This window comes from Triticum aestivum, chromosome 7D, assembly GCF_018294505.1.
Source record: "Triticum aestivum cultivar Chinese Spring chromosome 7D, IWGSC CS RefSeq v2.1, whole genome shotgun sequence".
Taxonomy (NCBI): Eukaryota; Viridiplantae; Streptophyta; class Magnoliopsida; order Poales; family Poaceae; genus Triticum; species Triticum aestivum.
Window position 1 is genome coordinate 377,458,473 of NC_057814.1, and position 19,488 is coordinate 377,477,960.

General features: G+C 45.4%; 1 protein-coding gene across 2 annotated transcripts; it reads right to left on the bottom strand.

Moving 5' to 3' along the window:
- Positions 1 to 8,473: 8,473 nt before the first annotated feature.
- On the bottom strand, positions 8,474 to 17,099 carry LOC123171586 (DNA-directed RNA polymerase II subunit RPB1). Of its 2 annotated transcripts, none has more exons than XM_044589035.1 (14): positions 16,774 to 17,099; positions 15,674 to 15,937; positions 14,653 to 14,952; positions 14,409 to 14,567; positions 14,143 to 14,304; positions 13,842 to 14,062; positions 13,609 to 13,750; positions 13,175 to 13,510; positions 12,811 to 13,097; positions 12,472 to 12,730; positions 9,161 to 12,300; positions 8,991 to 9,062; positions 8,832 to 8,891; positions 8,474 to 8,747 (listed from the first exon to the last, which is right to left on the bottom strand). In XM_044589035.1, the coding sequence occupies exons 1-14, from the start codon at positions 16,855 to 16,857 to the stop codon at positions 8,654 to 8,656; spliced, it is 5,580 nt and encodes a 1,859-aa protein (XP_044444970.1). In that variant the 5' UTR covers positions 16,858 to 17,099; the 3' UTR covers positions 8,474 to 8,653. The 2 variants fall into 2 exon arrangements, with proteins under 2 accessions (XP_044444970.1, XP_044444971.1); XM_044589036.1 differs by having other exon boundaries at positions 8,474 to 8,627; positions 8,832 to 8,871; positions 9,115 to 12,300.
- Between the last annotated feature and the right edge of the window lie 2,389 nt (positions 17,100 to 19,488).

Consider the following 19,488-nt stretch of genomic DNA (forward strand, 5'->3'; position numbering starts at 1 on the left):
AATGCGTTGAAACAAGGCCTAGGGTTCATACTTTCACTAGTGCAAGTTCTCTCAACAATAATAACATAATTGGATCATATAACAATCCCTCAACATGAAACAAAGAGTCACTCCAAAGTCACTAATAGCGGAGAACAAACGAAGATATTATTGTAGGGTACGAAACCACCTCAAAGTTATTCTTTCTAATCGATCTATTCAAGAGTCCGTGGTAAAATAACACGAAGCTATTCTTTCCGTTCGATCTATCCTAGAGTTCGTACTAGAATAACACCTTAAGATACAAATCAACCAAAACCCTAATGTCACCTAGATACTCCAATGTCACCTCAAGTATCCGTGGGTATGATTATACGATATGCATCACACAATCTCAGATTCATCTATTCAACCAACACAAAGAACTTCAAAGAGTGCCCCAAAGTTTCTACCGGAGAGTCAAGACGAAAACGTGTGCCAACCCCTATGCATAAGTTCACAAGGTCACTGAACCCGCAAGTTGATCACCAAAACATACATCAGGTAGATCACGTGAATATCCCATTGTCACCACAGATAAGCACATGCAAGACATACATCAAGTGTTCTCAAATCCTTAAAGACTCAATCCGATAAGATAACTTCAAAGGGAAAACTCAATCCATTACAAGACAGTAGAGGGGGAGAAACATCATAAGATCCAACTATAATAGCAAAGCTCACGATACATCAAGATCGTGCCGAATCAAGAACACGAGAGAGAGAGAGAGAGAGAGAGAGAGAGAGATCAAACACATAGCTACTGGTACATACCCTCAGCCCCGAGGGTGAACTACTCCCTTCTCGTCATGGAGAGCGCCGAGATGATGAAGATGGCCACCGGTGAGGGATCCCCCCTCCGGCAGGGTACCGGAATAGGGTCCCGATTGGTTTTTGGTGGCTACAAAGGCTTGCGGCGGCGGAACTCCTGATCTAGGTTTCTTTCTGGGGGTTTCTGTATATATATAAGAGGTTTTGGCGTCGGGAACAAGTCGGGGGGGTCTCCGAGGCGGCCATGAGGTAGGGGGCGCGCCCCCCACCCTCGTGGGTGCCTCGGGACTCTTCTGGCCCATCTCCGATACTCCGTGGGCTTCTTCTGGTCCAAAAACAATCTCCGTGAAATTTCAGGTCAATTGGACTCCGTTTGGTATTCCTTTTTTGTAAAACTCAAAAACAAGGAAAAAAATAGAAATTGGCACCGGGCTCTAGCTTAATAGGTTAGTCCCAAAATCATATAGAATAGCATATAAATGCATATAAAACATCATAGATGAATAATATAATAGCATGAAACAATAAAAAATTATAGATACGTTGGAGACGTATCATGTGACTCCTCAAGAGTCAAACAAAGATCTTGCTCTTCCTTTAGAGCAATGGAAAGATCCGTAATTTCATTGGCATAGTCACGACTATGCTCCTCCAACTTGGAGATAGTATCCTCATGAGACTCAATGATATCATTGGCCTCACCAAGTTGTTCTAAGAGAGCAACAAAGTGCTTCTTGGACTCACCCTTGAGCTTGCTTACAAACTTGGTGAACTCATTCTCATCAACTTTCTCCACCTCACTATCATCAACACAATCTAACCATGAAGGAGTAGTAATGATGGTGGTTTTGATGTTAGGAGTTACCTTGTTGATACCCTTGGCCATGAGACACTTGGCAATGGTGTTTTCGTTGGGGCGCCAAAGAGAGACACCTTGGAGGGGGAAGATGTAGCAATAGCAATGGTTGTCGTTGCCATTCCTTCTCCACTTGTATCTTCCTCATCATCGTCAGAGGCGTACTCTTCATGTGCCACCAAGCCCTTTGGAGGAGGCTTCTTAGTGAAGTTGTTCTTGCTAGGAAAAGACTTGGCTTTATCCTTCCGAATGAGTTTGCCACCATTGTTTTCCCTCTTCTCGTAAGGGCAATCCACCACAAAGTGACTCACATTGCCACAACTGTAACAATAAGGTCTTACACGTTGCTTGTTCTTTGACCCACTTGAGTTGTTCTTTGTGAAGTTGGGCCTTGAGTTCCTCTTGTTGCTCCAAAATTGCCTTGACGCAAGAGCCATGTGCTCATGGTAAGCATACTTGGTGTCCTTGGGGCCACACTCTTCTTCTTCCTCCTCTTCTTCTTCTTCTTCTTCTTCTTCTGAGATTGCCTTGGCCTTCAAAGCAAGGGATGGAGTGCTTTTCTTTGACCGGACCCGAGCAAGAGCATTGTCGGCGGTCTTGTTCATTATGTTCATGGCAATAAACTCATCCAACACTTCACTTGAGGTTAAGGAGTGAAAGTCCGGCCTTTGACAAATCACGGAAGACATGGCCTTGTAGAAAGGCATGATGGCCTTGAGAAACTTGCGCTTGATCCAAGTGTTATCCGTATCCTTGCTTCCATGGTCTTGGAGGGCAACCGCAAGAGTAGTCACCCTTCGGTAGAGATCACGCGGATCCTCATCTTCAAGCATCACAAATTCATCAGCCTCATCAAGGACCACTTCAAAGTTGGGCCGTTGAATGCTTGAGATCCCCTTGTACATTGAAACAATGTGCTCCCAACAATCCTTTGCATGAGTGAACGGGCGTAGGTGTGCTAGGTCTTCGGGAGGATTGCTTCTTGAAGGATGAACAATGCGGAGTGATTGTATTGATTGTCCACTTCTTCTCTTGGGGTGAAGTTGTTTGGATCATGAGGGTAGAAACCTTGCTCAATAATTCTCCAAAGGTTAGTCGAGCAATGATTCAAATGAGACTTAATGCGAAAGATCCAATTAGCAAAATCACCCTTAACAAGCTTGGGAGGAGGGCCATGAATATTAATGCAAGCGGTAGGGACCGGTCCTCCATAGACCGGGGGAGGGGGAACCGAGGCAAAGGTTCCCGTCCCGTTCTTGTCATGAGGGGAAGGAACATGAGTACCTTTAGCCGCTTCCTTGGCAGAATTGGCCTCTAACTCCGATGTCGCGGGATTAACCACAAGCAAGGGACCGGAGTGGATTTCATCCCCTCAAGTAATTCTTTAAGCATGGACTTGACTTCGGCCGTCATAGACGTCTTAAGTGAAGCCATAGATTCATTTAAGTCATCTCGAGTGATCGAAGTCAACTCCATGGCCTCAGGCACTTCCTCCTCAGTGTCAACCATACTCTTCGGGTGGTGAAACCCTTAATAAAGAGATGAGGCTCTGATACCAATTGAAAGGATCGATATGGTTGACTAGAGGGGGTGAATAGCAACTACCAATTTTTAGCTTTTCTTAACAAATTAGGTTTAGCAACAAATAGGTTGTCTAAAAGTGCAACTAGGTGAGCAACATATATGATGCAAACAACAACAACAAGTGCAAGCAAGAGATACAACACAACTATAGCTTGCACAAAGTAAAGGGAAGAGATAACCACAAGTGGAGCCGGTGGATACGAGGATGTGTTACCGAAGTTCCTTCCCTTTGGGGGAAGTACGTCTCCGTTGGAGCAGTGTGGAGGCACAATGCTCCCCAAGAAGCCACTAGGGCCACCGTATTCTCCTCACGCCCTCACACAATGCGAGATGCCATGATTCCACTAGTGGTGCCCTTGAAGGCGGCAACTGGACCTTTACAAACAAGGTTGGGGCTCTCTCCACAACTCAGTTGGAGGTTCCCAACATAACCACGAAGCTTCACCACAATGGATTGTGGCTTCGAGGATACCTCTTCTGTCTAGGGTGTCAAACACCCAAGAGTAACAAGTTGATGATGATGTAGAAGCCGGGGAACGCAAATCGGTTTGGTGGAAGTGTAGATCGAGGGAACCTCCTCCTGTCCTCAAAGTATTATGAAGTTTGGGTGGTTCAGGAGGGAGATCTCAAGCTTTTGGTGATTTGGGAATGGAGGAGGAAAGCTTGGGCAAAGGTTAAGGTTGGGAGGAAGAAGAAGGGGGTATAACTACCCCCACGGAATATTTGCCCGTTGAGCATCCGCCGCCCCAGGTACCCGGACTAAAGGGGCCCGGGCGCCCGGACAAAATAGAGGAAAGCAAAGGAGTCCGGGCACCCAGGGGGTCAAGGCCCCGGGCACCCGGAGTGGACAGGGGAGGCACAAGGACCGGGACCGGGCACCCGGGGGGCGCAAGCCCCGGGCACCCGGAGCAACCAGAGAGGGAGGCGAAGGGCGCGTGGGAGGGGTCGGGCACCCGGGGGTCCCAAACCACGGGCACTCGCATCGGGCAGGGAGAGTGAGGAGGCATCAGGCAAGGGGCCGGGCACCCGGGGGCCCAGACCCCGGGCACCCGCACCGAGCAGGGACGGCAAGGAGGTGATGGGCAAAGGGGCCGGGCACCCGGGGGCCCCAGACCCCGGCCACCCGCACCAATCAGGGAGAGCGAGGAGGCGACGGAGGGCTCGAGCACCCGGAGCACTAGACCCCGGGCACCCGCACCAATCAGGGAGGAGCAAGAGGAGGTGGAGAAGAGAGGGAGGCGGCCCCAGCAAATGAAGAAACTCTCGATAAAGCCCGAAGCGGATGAAATAGAAGGAAGAGAGAAGTTTGAGTTCCCCAACTCCGAGATCATAGCAACCCCTCTTGATAGTACGGATGTTCCTATGACTCAAAAAGAAACCGAAAAACTTCTCGAGCCGACAATGAACACCGTTCTCTTTTTGGTCTTGATAGGGTTACCGACGTCCGTCGACGCACAAGAGGCGATAATGTCCTGAAATAAACTTGACAACCGACATTAGACCTCGCAAATCATATTGTGATCAATCATCAAAATGTAATTGAGTGGCAATTGCACTTTCACTTAGGGAGAACACGTTTATCTTGAAATTCCGTATGCAATTCCCTTTGTCCGGCGATATGTTACTTGCCCGAGATTCGCTCGTCAGTATCTCCATACCTAGTTCAATCTCGTTACCGACAAGTCTCTTTACTCGTTCCGTAATACAAGATCCCGTGACTAAACTCATTAGTCACATGAAGCTTCTTATGATGTTGTATTACCGAGAGGGCCTAGAGATATATCTCTGTCGCACGGAGCGACAAATTCCAGTCTCGATCCATGCAACCCAACAGACACCTTCGGAGATACCTGTAGAGCACCTTTATGATCACCCAGTTATGAAGTGACATTTGATAGCACACAAGGCATTCCTCTGGTATCCAAGAGTGTCATGATCTCATGGTCTAAGGAACTTATACTTGACATGAAGAAAGCTATAGCAAATAAACTAAGTGATACGATCTGTTGCTAAGCTTATGATTGGGTCTTGTCCATCACATCATTCTCCTAATGATGTGATCCCATTATCAAATGACAACTCATGGCTATGGTTAGGAAACCATAACCATCTTTGATCAACGAGCTAGTCTAGTAGAGGCTTACTAGGGACACGGTGTAGTTTATGTATTCACACATGTATTTAAGTTTCCGATCAATACAATTCTAGCATGAATAATAAACATTTATCATGAACGGGAAATATGATAATAACCATTTTATTATTGTCTCTAGGGCATATTTCCAACAGTTAAACGAAAGGGTATGGTTTGATGACAAACTTCCATATCCACAAGAACCGTTTTCTAAGGGATTGTGCTTCTCCAATGTTTATGAGTTCAGAGATGCACTTGGAGATTTTCACATCAGGACTTTGAGGAATTACCAGTATCATTGAAATGCCCCTGATAGGATTATTGTTTGGTGCTCAGAGAGAGCCCATGGATGTGATTTTTACATCAGTGCCTCTAAGATAGCTCATGAAAAAACTTTCTGCATTAAGAAGTGATATGTTGCACACTTGTGGAGCATGTGTAGAGACAACAAAGGTTACTACAAAGTGGTTGTCCAAATTAGTACAACCAACATTGAGACAAGACATTACATCTCCTGTGGATGCATTTATAAAAAAGAATAAGAATAAGTTTCCAGTTGATGTTTCAAGAAGTGTGGCATATAGGGCAGGGAGGAAGGTTGTTGATGTGGTGCAAGGTGACAACAAGCAGCAGTACTTGAGGCTGAGGAATTATCTTCAAGCTGTTCTTGATACAAACCCTGGGAGCAGGTGTATTGCAACATTTCATGACCCAGAAAACCCTACAGCCACTCCTAGATTCAAGTACATGTTCTACTGTTTGGCAGCTTCAAAGGAAGGGTTTCTTAATGGTTGTAGACCATTTATAGGTAAAATTTGATAATTAAATTGTTTTGATTTTTGGGTCATATTTGTTCTGTAGCTAATGTGTGACTGAATCCAGGGCTTGATGGATATTTTATCAAGTTGATTAACCACTGGACAGCAAATTCTTGCTGCCACAGGAAGGGATGGCAACAACATCTACCACATAGCTTTTGGTGTAGTTGACAAGGAAGATACATACAATTGGACTTGGTTTTTAACTCAATTGAGATGTTGCATCGGTAGTGGCAACAAATTTGGAACATACACAACAATATCTGACAGGCAAAAGGTTAGCAAGTAAATCATTGATCATTGTTGCTATAGTACTTCATGGAATTATTTCAATGTGTTCATGTGTAGTACTATTCTGTGAATGTGCAGGGGTTACTTAAGGCAATAAATGAGGTGTTCCCTGATTCACCTCAAAGATCTAGATCTAGCTCTAGTTGGATCAACTAGAACTAGAACTAGAGAACTAGAGGACGCTCCAAAAACTTGTGTATCCAAAAGTGTCAAAACCTCTCGTATATATAGGTTGGAGGAGGGGGGCGCCACACAAGGGGGGCGCCTTGGCCGGCCATGAGGAGGGGGAAACCCCCTCCAATTCGGCCTCACCCTTCCTTCTACAGGGAGGAAGGGGCGCCAAGTGGCCCAATATCCTTTCCACCGTTTGGCCTTTGCAGACCCGTTGATATTTAATTATAGCATTTTATTATTAATTTAACATCACGAAAAACTATTTTCACCTATATAATAATTTATCGTATTACCTGATAAACTCTGAAACCCTTCCGGTGACCCTGAAACACTTTCGATTCCTCTCAAAACTAACTATTACATAAATATTTTCTCATTAGTCTTGTCCTACTAATACTTAACAGATCGTGATTACCTTAAGCTTGTGACCCTGTAGCTTCGATATAATATAGACATGAACAAAATTCCTTTCGTTCAATGACCGATAGCGGAACCGCGGACGTCTATATCAATCCCTATATAGGTCGCGTTGGTGCAATCTTCCACCCCCAACATGTCACGCCACTCATCACGTGTCCAGAATATCCATGAAGCCACCTCTGAGTCATGGCTTGCGGTTTGGCTACAAAATTTCCCATGAACACTGGTTGTAACTCTATTTCTAGCTAATAAAAAGGAGACATAAGTCGGAGGAAGTTATAAAAAGGGACGACGCAGAAAAAGAAGTAGCACCGATGATCATTGCTTAGTGCTCAAAATAATGCAAGCGGGAGCGACACAGGACCTACAAAGCATGCACCGTCTGATGGGAATGGTGGAATGAGCGGAATAGGGCTAGGACAAAGGAAAAGAGAATGCGGCCAGAGGAGCTCGTGCACCGGATCAAGCTTGCGACCATGGAATATTGGGAGATTGTGGGTAAGCAGAAACAGCAAAGCCCTAAAGAGAGGGCCAAGTGGCGGGCTCCAGTTGACGGGATCCTCAAGTTCAATATTGATGGAGCACACATGCCGGGGAGCACCCATTCTGCATGGGGGTCATTGCCCAAGACCACACGAGGGACGTAGCTGCTTGTATGGCTGGGAAGAGTGAGCATGTCTATGATGCTTTCACAGCTGAACTACAAGCGGCCGCGGCGGCGGTGGAGCTAGCCACACAGCTTGGAGCGATCAGGATCTGTATAGAAACGGACTCACAGCTACTGCAGGCGGCACTTATGCAAAAGGAGCCCAGTTTCATGGCGTATGCATCGGTCCTGGAGGACCTGAAGGTCCAAATGAAGCTATGGTTCTCAAGATGTGAGGTTATTGCATGTAGAAGAGAGGCCAACTGTGCGGCGCATGAACTGGCCAAGCTTGGCTATGATTGTAATGTGAATGAACCCATTGTGTGGGAGGCTAATGTCCCGCCTTCTGTGGCAGGTCCTGTACTAGGCGATTTGCCTAACCTGGTTGAGTAATAAAGCAATTGCTTTGACCCTCAAAAAAAAAGCATGTACCGTCGGTTGCACCACCGTCGGGCCACGTACCCAACAAGAAGATCGCCACATGTTTTTTTTAGAAGATCACCACATATGTTAGTCAACGCTTGGCAGCCATACATTCATCTTGCTTATGTAGCGCTGCCGACTGAACTACAGCCATACTACATTCCATCTCGTCTGTGTGGAGCTGCCGACTAATCTACCGCATAAATTACATCTCGTTTATGTGGCGCTGCCGTGTTAGTTTTGTACAATACCGCGTCCATACATTCGCATGCCCCTCCCGTCTCGAAGACCATATACGTCTACCAAACTGAAGTTGCGCATACAAAGCACTCCGTAGATGAGAAGACAAAAGCTCCAATGTTAACATTAGCATAACAATCCGATAGATAACACACAATTAAATATCAGCCCAGCTACGGCCGCAAATTCTAGTGCTGCTATTAGCATCACAGCTTACAACAAGGCCTGTTCCGGACACGAGGAAACAAGAATCTGCATCAAGCCAACAGCAGCCATTTCTAGTCAACAGTCTCATCGTCCTTGTCAGTTGTCTGCGGGCCGGTGGATGACGGGGAGTAGCCCGGTGCAGTCGGGGAGTAGCTTGCGCTGGGGCTGCACGCTCAAAACCACAATTGTCAGAAGAGCTAATTGCGCACTTTCATCGCGGGCAGATGAGATAAGACCTCAAGCATTTACCTGTAGTTTGGAGATGTCGGGCTGTAATCTGGGCTAGGTCCTCCAGAGGTAGTGTGCGGGCTGCAACACTCACGCAAAATGTTAGGAAACCCATGTGTTGTCACAGCAACAACGTTTTAAGTTAAAAACAATGGTGATTATCAACAGAAATGCGCTCACCTTGTCGGGCTGTATGACGGGCTTGGTTGCGCATATGATGGTGAGGTGGGCGAGTAGGTCGGTGAGGTCGGGCTGGAGAAACGAAATAGAGATGTAATGTAATCAAAATAAAGCATAGACATACATGGAACACAACACCAAAAGAACGGCCAAAGCTATCAACAGAATACCTGTAGTTCGGAGAAGTCTGACTGTACGGGCTCATCATCCTTGGGCTGCTTGGAGAATAAGCATGTGAAGGACTGTACTTGGCCGAAGAAGGGTTGTAGCTCGGTGAAGTGGGGCTGTAGTTCGGGGAAGTAGGGCTGTAGCTCGGTGACGTCGGGCTGTAGCCAGGCGATGTAGGGCTGTATGCAGGCGATGTAGGGCTGTATGAGGGCGAGGTAGGGCTGTATGAGGGCGACGTGGGGCTGTATGAGGGCGACGTGGGGCTGTATGAGGGTGATGTCGGGCTGTATGAGGGCGATGTCGGGCTGTATGAGGGAGAAGTAGGGCTGTATGATGGCGACGTTGGGCTGTAAGATGGCGACGTCGGGCTGTATGCAGGAGATGTCGGGCTGTATGCTGGCGAGGTCGGACTATAAACCGGTGATGTTGGACTATAGCTCGGCGATGTGGGGCTATAGCTTGGTGATGTTGGGCTGTAGCTCGGAGATGTGGGGCTGTAGCTAGGAGATGTGGGGCTGTAGCTCGGGGATGTTGGCGAGTATGATGGACTGGTCGGAGAGTATGATGGACTGGTCGGGCTGTAGGAAGGAGAGCCAGGCGTATATGATGGAGAGGTGGGGCTGTAGCTGGGCGATGCAGGGCTGTATGATGGAGAAGTGGGACTGTAACCATGTCCTGGCCCTGGGCTGAACACCGGAGAAGATGGACTGTAACCACCTCCAGAGGATGGGCTGTAGTTTGACGGGACGGGTGAGAATGCCATGCCCCCAACATATGGTGAGAACTGAGCATCTGTAATTGGGGAAGCCCTGAAATTTGGACTCAACATTGGTGACATCATTCCTCCATCACGGTACGGTGTCGCGGACATGGGTGAACGCGCTGGTGTCATGCCATAGTCCAGACCTTCAACATAGCTTGGAAGCTGAAGCTCAATGGCCTGCTGCAGCATCTGGTCATTCAGATACAATCCACAGCCTCCTGTACCAATAGGAGCAAGCTGGCCAAGCATAATGTTCTCAGTCACACCTCTCAGGTAATCAGATTCCGCATATACAGCAGCATCAAGCAAGATATCCACTGTTTCTTCAAAAGAACATCTCATGAGGGGCCCTGTGTCATTACGATTTATACCATGCCTAGTAATAGCCATCAGGTGACCTCTGTATGTCATCGTATCACAGAGAATGGCCAGATGCCTGTAGTTCACATAAGACCCATCAAAAGATATAACCACCCTCAGCTCATCCAAGAGAGACCTGCGGACAGCCTCAATCCCAAGAACCTCAATCACTTCAATCAAATGGTTACTAGTTGTCCTTGTAGAATCAACATCCTCATGGCACATCACGGCCAAGAGGTTTACACCTTCTGTATCAAGCATCCACTCGTTATCTGGTTTGAAACCCTCACTTTCATCAAATTTATTGACCTTCCCGTATTTGATGAAGACCTTGTTAATATCTGGAATGCCTCGAAGGGCCATCTCAGTCAACATATTACCCTCAATCTTCTTGAGGAAGACGTCATCCTCAGCAGATTCATCCTGTATTTCTCCTTTTGGAGCTTCGTCATTTGTAATGCGGACACGAAGGATGAGCTTATCTGCATTATCATCATTGAATATGCATGACAAGTCATCGTCAAATTCATGATTGATCTTCTCTGCAATATCAGCCATGCTCAATTTCTTATCAACCATCATCTCACGGTTCAGCTCAATACGCAGCAGCCAAGGAGAGATCTTATCCGGATCAATATCCTCATCAGGCATTTCATAATATGACCTGACAAATTCCACATCCTCTTCAATGATGGTTCCTAGAGGATCAGGATCATACCATATCTCAGTGGCATGGGTCACACTACGCAGTGTAGTGTACTCCAAGGCACACTGCACATTCTTAGCCAATTCTTTTTTCTTGCTCACCTCAGGCTTTAGGAAAACAGACAGAGATGGAGTCTTTATCTTCTTGGCAACGTTAATGATCTCTCTTAACCTGGGAACTCCAAGGGTAACATTCTTAGCACTAACACCAGCATAATGGAAAGTATTCAGTGTCATCTGAGTTGCCGGTTCTCCAATGGACTGTGCAGCCACACATCCAATCATTTCACCAGGAGCTACCAAAGACTGGAGGAATCTCGATTCAATCTCACCAATGACCCATTCGAAGGATTCCTTTGTAAGCCTGTATTCTTTCAAGACCCTCTTGCTAGCAAATGTGCTACGAAGCAGGATATTGAAGAACAAAGTAGCGTTCTTCTGAGCCTCGATGCTCATGGCATCATCACCAGGGACAACCTTAAGTCTTTCTTGCAGCTTATCTATTGCTTCCACAATTTCCATTGGGTGCATGTCAGAAGGTCTTCTTAAATCAATCTTGAAAGTCTTCTGAGCATTCCAGATAAGCCGCTTGAGGTTGACAGGCATAGGCCATGTATTGTCGCCAGTTGTAGTAATTTCAGTCCCAAGCTGTAATCTGTCCGCTTCTAATTTCTGAACCTCTGCCTCAAACACATTTCTGAATTCACGAATGGTCTTCAAATCATCAACATGGTCAGGCAACATGTAAGTAGGCCTCCAGTTCTCATCATCGAGTTCATAACGAAATACATTATCAAACTCGGCCTTCTTCATCTTCAGGGAGTCCAATTTCTGTGATTCGATCCAAACAGCATCCATGCCATCTTCTCCATACAAGAATTGAATAACATCACCCAGAGAATTTCGCACAGTACCATCATATTTCACCATAATGTCCTCCATAGCCTTCACGAGCCTCCGCTGAATATATCCCGTCTCGGAGGTTTTCACAGCAGTATCAATCAAACCTTCTCTACCACCCATAGCATGGAAGAAAAATTCTTGTGGTGTCAGACCTCGAAGGTAAGAGTTCTCAACAAACCCACGACTTTCGGGGCCGTAGTCATCTTTCGTGAAGTGGGGCAATGTACGATCAACAAAACCAAATGGAATCCGCTTGCCCTCAACATTCTGCTGTCCGACACAAGCAGTCATTTGCGAAATATTAATGAAACTGCCTTTTGAGCCTGCAGTGACCATAGCTTTCAAATTGTTGCTCTCAGACAAACTCTTCTGAGCACTACTCCCAGCATCATCACGAGCCTTGTTAAGAACCTAGCATGGAAAACGGATATGTCAAAACAAGTCTACCAAAAACTGATGGCTTACTCCTTCCCAAATGGAAGGATCAAAGTCTCCCAAATGGAAGAATCAAACTCTCCCAAAAAAAGCTGGTGGCTTACTCCTTCCCAGATGAAAGAACCAAACAAGAGCATTCAGCAGTACCTGATTTACTCGGTTTTCGAATGATTCCATCATGGTGCGTCCTGGCTCAGGTTCCAAGTTCTTCTCTTGTGCTTGCTTAATAAGCTCCTTCACCTCATTCTTAGCTGTTCCAATTGTCTCGTTAATCTTCTCCATAGTAGCAGCATCTGCAATTGTATCTCCAATACCAATACTGAAACCGTTTTGCAGAAGCCAGTAGTTGACCAGCCACTGTGTATGACCCAAGAACTTCCGTGCAGCATCTGGCCCTACCTCTTCCCTGCAAACAGTTAAACCAACCAAAATTATTCAGCACAGAACATGTGTACCAAAAACTGCAATGCAACGTTTATAACTTACCAAATAACATGAATAAGACTTCCAGTTGACGTCCCAAGTGTTTTTTTGCAAAGTGTACCAGACAGAAGCTCTCCCTTCTCTATCCGGACCATAGTATCTCCTGGAGTAATAAATCCACTTTCTGTTTCAGCATGCCAGGCTGAAAATCTTATTAAATTGATTAGCTTGGGAATAATCAAGTTGAAAACTTGTTTGCCAGTCCAAATCGGCCTTGGTCTCAAAATGGCAGGCGCAGGGACCTTCCCATCAAAATCTTCCCACCACATTAGGATGTTCATAAATACATCCTGGGAGAAATTTCAGAACATTAAGCTACAAAAACTACAAACAATAATATTAGGTGTTTAAGGAGAGTATCGTTAACCTTTTCAATAAGAGTGTCCCTTTTGGTTATTTTTCGACACCCAAGAAGTGTGTCCTGGACAATACCCATAACAGGTCTATTCGCTTGAGGCGAGACAATACATTTTGGCACCATCATCAACTCTAAAACTTCGGCTCTGGTCTCAAATGACTGAGGAACGTGCATATTCATTTCATCCCCATCAAAATCTGCATTGTATGGTGATGTGACAGACAGGTTCAGGCGGAAAGTTGAGTACGGCATAATTTTAATACGATGCCCCATGATAGACATTTTATGAAGACTTGGTTGCCGGTTGAAAAGAACAAAATCTCCATCATTGAGGTGTCTTTCCACCTGAGAAGTCAAGCACGAAACAGGTGAGCCAAACCAAAAGGCAATTTTTGTTATGTCACCATTAAAACAGTAGGTGCTGCAACGATGTCAGCACTAACCTTGTAACCCAGCTCCAGATGCTGATCACTACTTTTCTTCACATAGCGAAGATCCAGCCTCTGACCATCTTCCCTGATGATGTACTTTGCACCTGTCTTACCTGGGGGTGGGTGAGGTCCATATTCTACTAGCTCTTTCAACCTGGTATGATCAGATTTAGACACAACTTCTCACATATCAATGCAAGAACAGTGATTACATAAGATGCCTTAATAACAGAAACTTAATTTACCTCTCGATGTTATATGGAGTGACAGTTTCTGGGTATGTCAGATTCAAAGCAATACTCCATGGCACCCCCAATTGATCAATGTTGATATTCGGATCTGGTGTGATGACAGTACGAGCTGAGAAATCAACACGCTTCCCCATTAAGTTTCCTCTAATCCGGCCTTCTTTTGCTTTCAGCCTGCTGCATATTGACTTAATAGGCCTTCCAGAACGCTGAGTGGCCTGGATATTTCCACAACAGATGATGAGAATAACTTATCTATTAGTGATTAATATGGGGAGTGCACTTATAGACTACTCACCCTTGGTTGTCCAGGAAGATCATTGTCGAAGTACGTTGCAATGTGAAACTGCAACAACTGAGCAAACTCAGTTATAATGTGAGCTGGGGCTCCATTTCTCTCTTGCCTCCTCAAGTTCTCATTATGTCGAATTATCATCGCTAATTGATGAGTCAAATCATCCTGTAGAAACAGAAGAAACAGCAAGATAAACAGTGAGTGGAAGGGTGAGACCTGTGAACCAACCATTGGATCCATTAATAATAATTTTAGTAGTACTGGCTAACCTCACTTCTGGAGGAAGTATCCATCATAACAGATGGTCTGACAGGCGGTGGAGGAATTGGAAGGACTTGCAGTATCATCCAATCAGGACGAGCATACTTAGGGTTCAGGCCCAACAAAAGACAGTCCTCATCACTTATACGCTTGAGAACATTAAGGACCTGCCCCAATAAACCATGATGTAAGCCATGTGGTTAACTGAAAATTCTTAGAACCTATTGAATTGAGTAAGGATAATGTAAATACCCTCTCGGCAGAGAGAATTTGCTTTCGCTCCACTGGTTCAGGGAGTTGATCTTGATCATCACTTTTCTTCTTTGTTGCTTTAAATTCTGCAACCATCTTCATACCATCAACTGTGATATTTGGCTGCTGAGCACCACAACCACCTCTTTTCTTCACTGGCTCATCAGCATCCTGCTGATCTTGAACCTCAAGTTCATCACCCCCAGCACAAATCTTTTTGCTCTTGCAAGCATCATATATTCTTCTTAATCTATTTTTTGGGTTCCTGATTTTCAGAGCCTGCTTGAACTTGGTATCCTCCTGCAAGATATCACTGATAAATAACATGCCAAGATCAAGGCACACAAAAATAAATGGTCCACGCTATGATACTGTATAGTACTCCCTCCGTACACAAATATAAGATGTTCTAACTTTTTTGTGAATCTGATGTATATAGACACATTTTAGTGTGTTTGTTCACTCATTGCAGTCCGTATGTAGTCCATATTGAAATATCCAAAACATATTATATTTGCGAACGGAGGGAGTAGCTAACATGCAAGAACAACCTTTCTCAGAATTCATGAGAAAACTCCAAAGTTATTTGTAATTAGGTTCCATGGTTCTGGTTATTTTACCAAAGACAATAATTAATAAAATAGGCGTTGCTACGGGGACACATCATCAATGCAGTTTTCTTTTGTCTGATGCAGTTCTACCAATGGCAGGCTCTATTGAAATTTCACAAAGATAATCTTGGCTTCCAATGTTGAATTCCAGATCCATAAGAAACATGCAAGAAGTCTAAATCAATTGCATGTACAGGTTCATCGCACCTGATCAAAAAGATTCTATGAAGTTGAACAGATGCAAAATTGGACAAACATGCAAGAAGTCTAAATCAATTGTCATGATTTCAGTTTAGCTTGTCTTGCACATCAGGGACTCCTTCCAGTTTACCTTAGATATGCACCAAACAACAACCTAGTAAAATGCGTAGGTCTTAAAAGGAAACCAGACGAACAGAGGGGTCATGTACCTCATCCGCCAGGATCTTGGAACAGTTGAAGCACACACAGCGCATTATGGAGAGTACAGTCTTGATGAAGCCGATGTGGAACATTGGCTTTGCAAGCTCAAGGTGGCCAAAGTGACCCGGGCACTCAGCCATCCCAGCCATACATGTATCACACTTGATCTTCCGGTCAATGGTGCCCAAACGAGGGTCACTCAAACCCCCAGGCTTTGCCTTCCCCCTCTCCATAGTCTCTGCATGCTCTATCACCACCACTGACATTTGTCTCTACAAAAATAGCAAAGCAACACAAAATTTATCAAATTCAGTCCTACACATTTCTTTGGCACTCCATATGGACCAGTTCAGGAGGCACTCCTCAGACCATCATTACAACGGTCGATGGTCATTTGAACCAAACAAATCATACTATTAAACCCTCTCAAATCCATCTTATTAGATATATTCTGCAAATCTATAGTATAAGACCAGCAAACAGATGCGTGTAGCCTTATTCAAACTTGTATTGAACATGACCCAATCGAAAGCACAGTAAGATCTTGTGTGATAATAAACAAACAGTGCAAACTGCTAAGCACAACCAAACTGCCAAATTCATAGTAAATACAAATACCACACAAGTAATAAGAACATTTGCCTTTTGTTAGATCTGATAAAACTTTGATGTACATGTAATACAGGTGCGAAGTTCAACTCGATGCTCAACCAAATATCCCACTTGAATAGTATTACACGGAGTACAACTTGTAGCTCAAACCGAACTAGAGACTTACAACCAAGCATTTTGCTCAAAGTTTAACTAGTTCCCCAAGTTAGCAAAACACCGACTCAACCAAACAACACTCATACATATATATATTGTTCAGTGTGTCAGAACCTTTGGTAAGTTACAATGGACCAGCTTCAACATATATTTGTCAAATCAAACTCGGCCAATTCGCTACCCAAGAAGCAGCACAGCTTGAAGCTAACAACCAACAACCTGATGACAGTTCATCCAAAGTTCGAAGCTAGCCAAGCCCAGTCAGACCAGTACGAGTTCCCACTCCACGCAGAGAAACGAAACATAGGCGGCGGTGGGGGTGGGGGAGGCGAGGTATTACGATTTCATCCGGGCTGAGGATGCCGAACTGCACGAGCTTCACCTTGGCCACCTCGGCCGGGGAGTACGGGAACCTCGCGTCCATTTCACCCCCACGGCGGCGCCGCCGCCACCTAGGGTTTGGGTCTCAGATCCCGCCGCCCACCGAGAGCGCGCCGCCGCCCGAAGCTTGGGCCGTACGGCCTGTCGCTGTGTGGAGCACGCTAAACTTTTTGGCGGCTAAAATCGAGCTCGAGTGGGATCGATCCGACCGGTCCTCGCCTCCTCCGCGAGAGGGGGAGGGGAAAGGGGATCGGGAGAGAGTGCGTCTGAGAAAGAGGAGAACTGGGTGAGGGTGGGGCTTTACTTATAGACGTATCCTGCGCCGGACGGGCTATAGTGAGCCGGTGGGCGCATGGACCCGTGGAGGCGGTGTATGGATTCAACCCAGAGTAGGAAACGCGGTGTAGGTGGACCGGGTGCGGGGAGGGAGGAGACACGGTGAACCTGCTACGGATGCGTAGTTGACGGTGGAGATGAGAGTTTTGGGTGGGGTTCCCGTCGCGTCAATGCGGAACGGTCGAGAGCCTGTGAGTGGTCGTCGACTCGTCGCTTTGCTATTCTGGGCTATACGTTCCCATTGTTATGATAGAGCCGAGGTCGGCGATAGATCCTGCTGTGTTTCGAATATCTTTTGTTTCTCCAAAAAGTATGTATAAACATTTTTTTTAAGTATGTAGTCCCTCTGTTTCAAAATATAAGTCTTTTTAGAGATTTCAAATGGGCTACAACATACGGATGTATATAGACATATTTTAGAGTATAGATTCACTCATTTTGCTTCCTATATAGTTGCTTGTTGGAATCTTTAAAAAGACTTACATTTAGGAACAGAGGGAGTATATGTATAAACTCTGTTCAAAATGAAGGTTACTTCAATTTTTACATGCAAACTGATGTGGAGGATTATGATTGGTAACAAGGGGATGAAGGAAATCCACCCCAGTTGAATTTAGGGGGAGCATTCTTGATTTAATCACCTATATCTAATGTCCTGCGCCGCTTTAATGATGGGTACATTACATCACGGATAAATTAGAACACCATTAATTGCATTATTTGTAAATGATTTTGGAAACAACATTAATTAATAATTGTAACTGACTTTAGAAGTAACAACAGTTGCATTAATTGCAATTAGGCTTTGTGTGATTCTTCTACTCGATTGATAATCTTGGTTCTTAACTGAGGGAAATACTTATCTTTACTATACTGCATCTTCTCTCCTCTTCGGGGAAATCCCAACGCAGCCCACAAGTAGCATCGCTCTTTGGCTTGACGCGGGACGTCTTCAGCCATAGGCCGAAGTGCGGTTCCACGCGCAGGAAAGCCTCGCAAATGACGACGAAGGTGGTGAGGTGCATGATGGAATTTCGGCTAGATTATGGAAATCTAGCACGTAGAAGAAGAGAATCTCCCGCATGAAAGGGTGCAGGGGAACCCCAGACCTCGGACGAGGTGGGGGATGAACACAACCCACTCCTTGGGCTTGGGAGTGGGGACACGCTGGTTGGGCCCTGGAGCCCTTCATGCGGTGTCTACGGGAAAGTATCCCCGCCGCTCGGAGCTTGCTGATGGTGGTGTAGGTGACCTTAGAGGCCACCCACCTCCCCTTCAGACCCGCCTCGGGCATGGGTGTGAGATGCGGAAGCTTGAAGATGGCTTGAGCCTGTGAATGGGATTGAGGCGTTGATGCTTTGGAGATTTGGGCGTTGGAGCGGAATGGGAGCGTAGGGAGGAAGATTTGTTGTCCTCTGCACTTTATAAGTCAGTCAAAAGGACGAGGCGCCCCCTCTGCTGCGTCGTGAAAATCACCACGTTTCGGCCACATTGGGTGAATCAATTGATTGATGATATCCCCAAAAATGTTGGGCACGATCTCTATTTTGGTAAGATGTGCCAATGAGAGGGTTACCTTGAACCATGATTCAATTAAGTAATAACTGGCGCATATGATGTCATAGGCGGTGATACTTCGGAAAAAGTTGTCAGTGATTGACCACAGAACACACTTGCGCTTCTGGTCTTCGAGATTAAGTAGGCTATGCACTTCGAACAATGGAAGATGCGTTTTCTGGGACTCATGGTCGGATGGTTTATCTCCGGATAGGAGAGCTATACTAGCCACTTGGGATTTACAAGCTTCGAATAGGAGATTAGTGATAACCCACAACTATAGGGGATCACAACAGTTTTCGAGGATAGAGTATTCAACTCAAATTTATAGATTCGACACAAGGGGAGAATATTTGTAAGTATTAGCAGTTGAGTTATCAATTCAACCACACCTAGAGATTAAATATCTGCAGCAAAGTGATCAGTAGCACAGTAATATGATAGTTTGATAGTGGTGGTAACGATAGCAGCGGTAACGGTAACAACAGTAGCAGTTTTGTAGCAGTTGTGATAGTAGCAATAGTAATAGTAACGCAGCAAGAACAATATGTGAAAAACTCGTAGGCATTGGATCGGTGATTATGTTGCATAATATTCATCATATATCAGTCATAACCTAGGGCGACACAGAACTAGCTCCAGTAAATATAATGTAGGCATGTATTTCGTAAATAGGCATACGTGCTTATGGAAAAGAACTTGCATGACATCTTTTGTCCTACCCTCCCGTGGCAGCGGGGTCCATAAGGAAACTAAGGAATATTAAGGCCTCCTTTTAGTA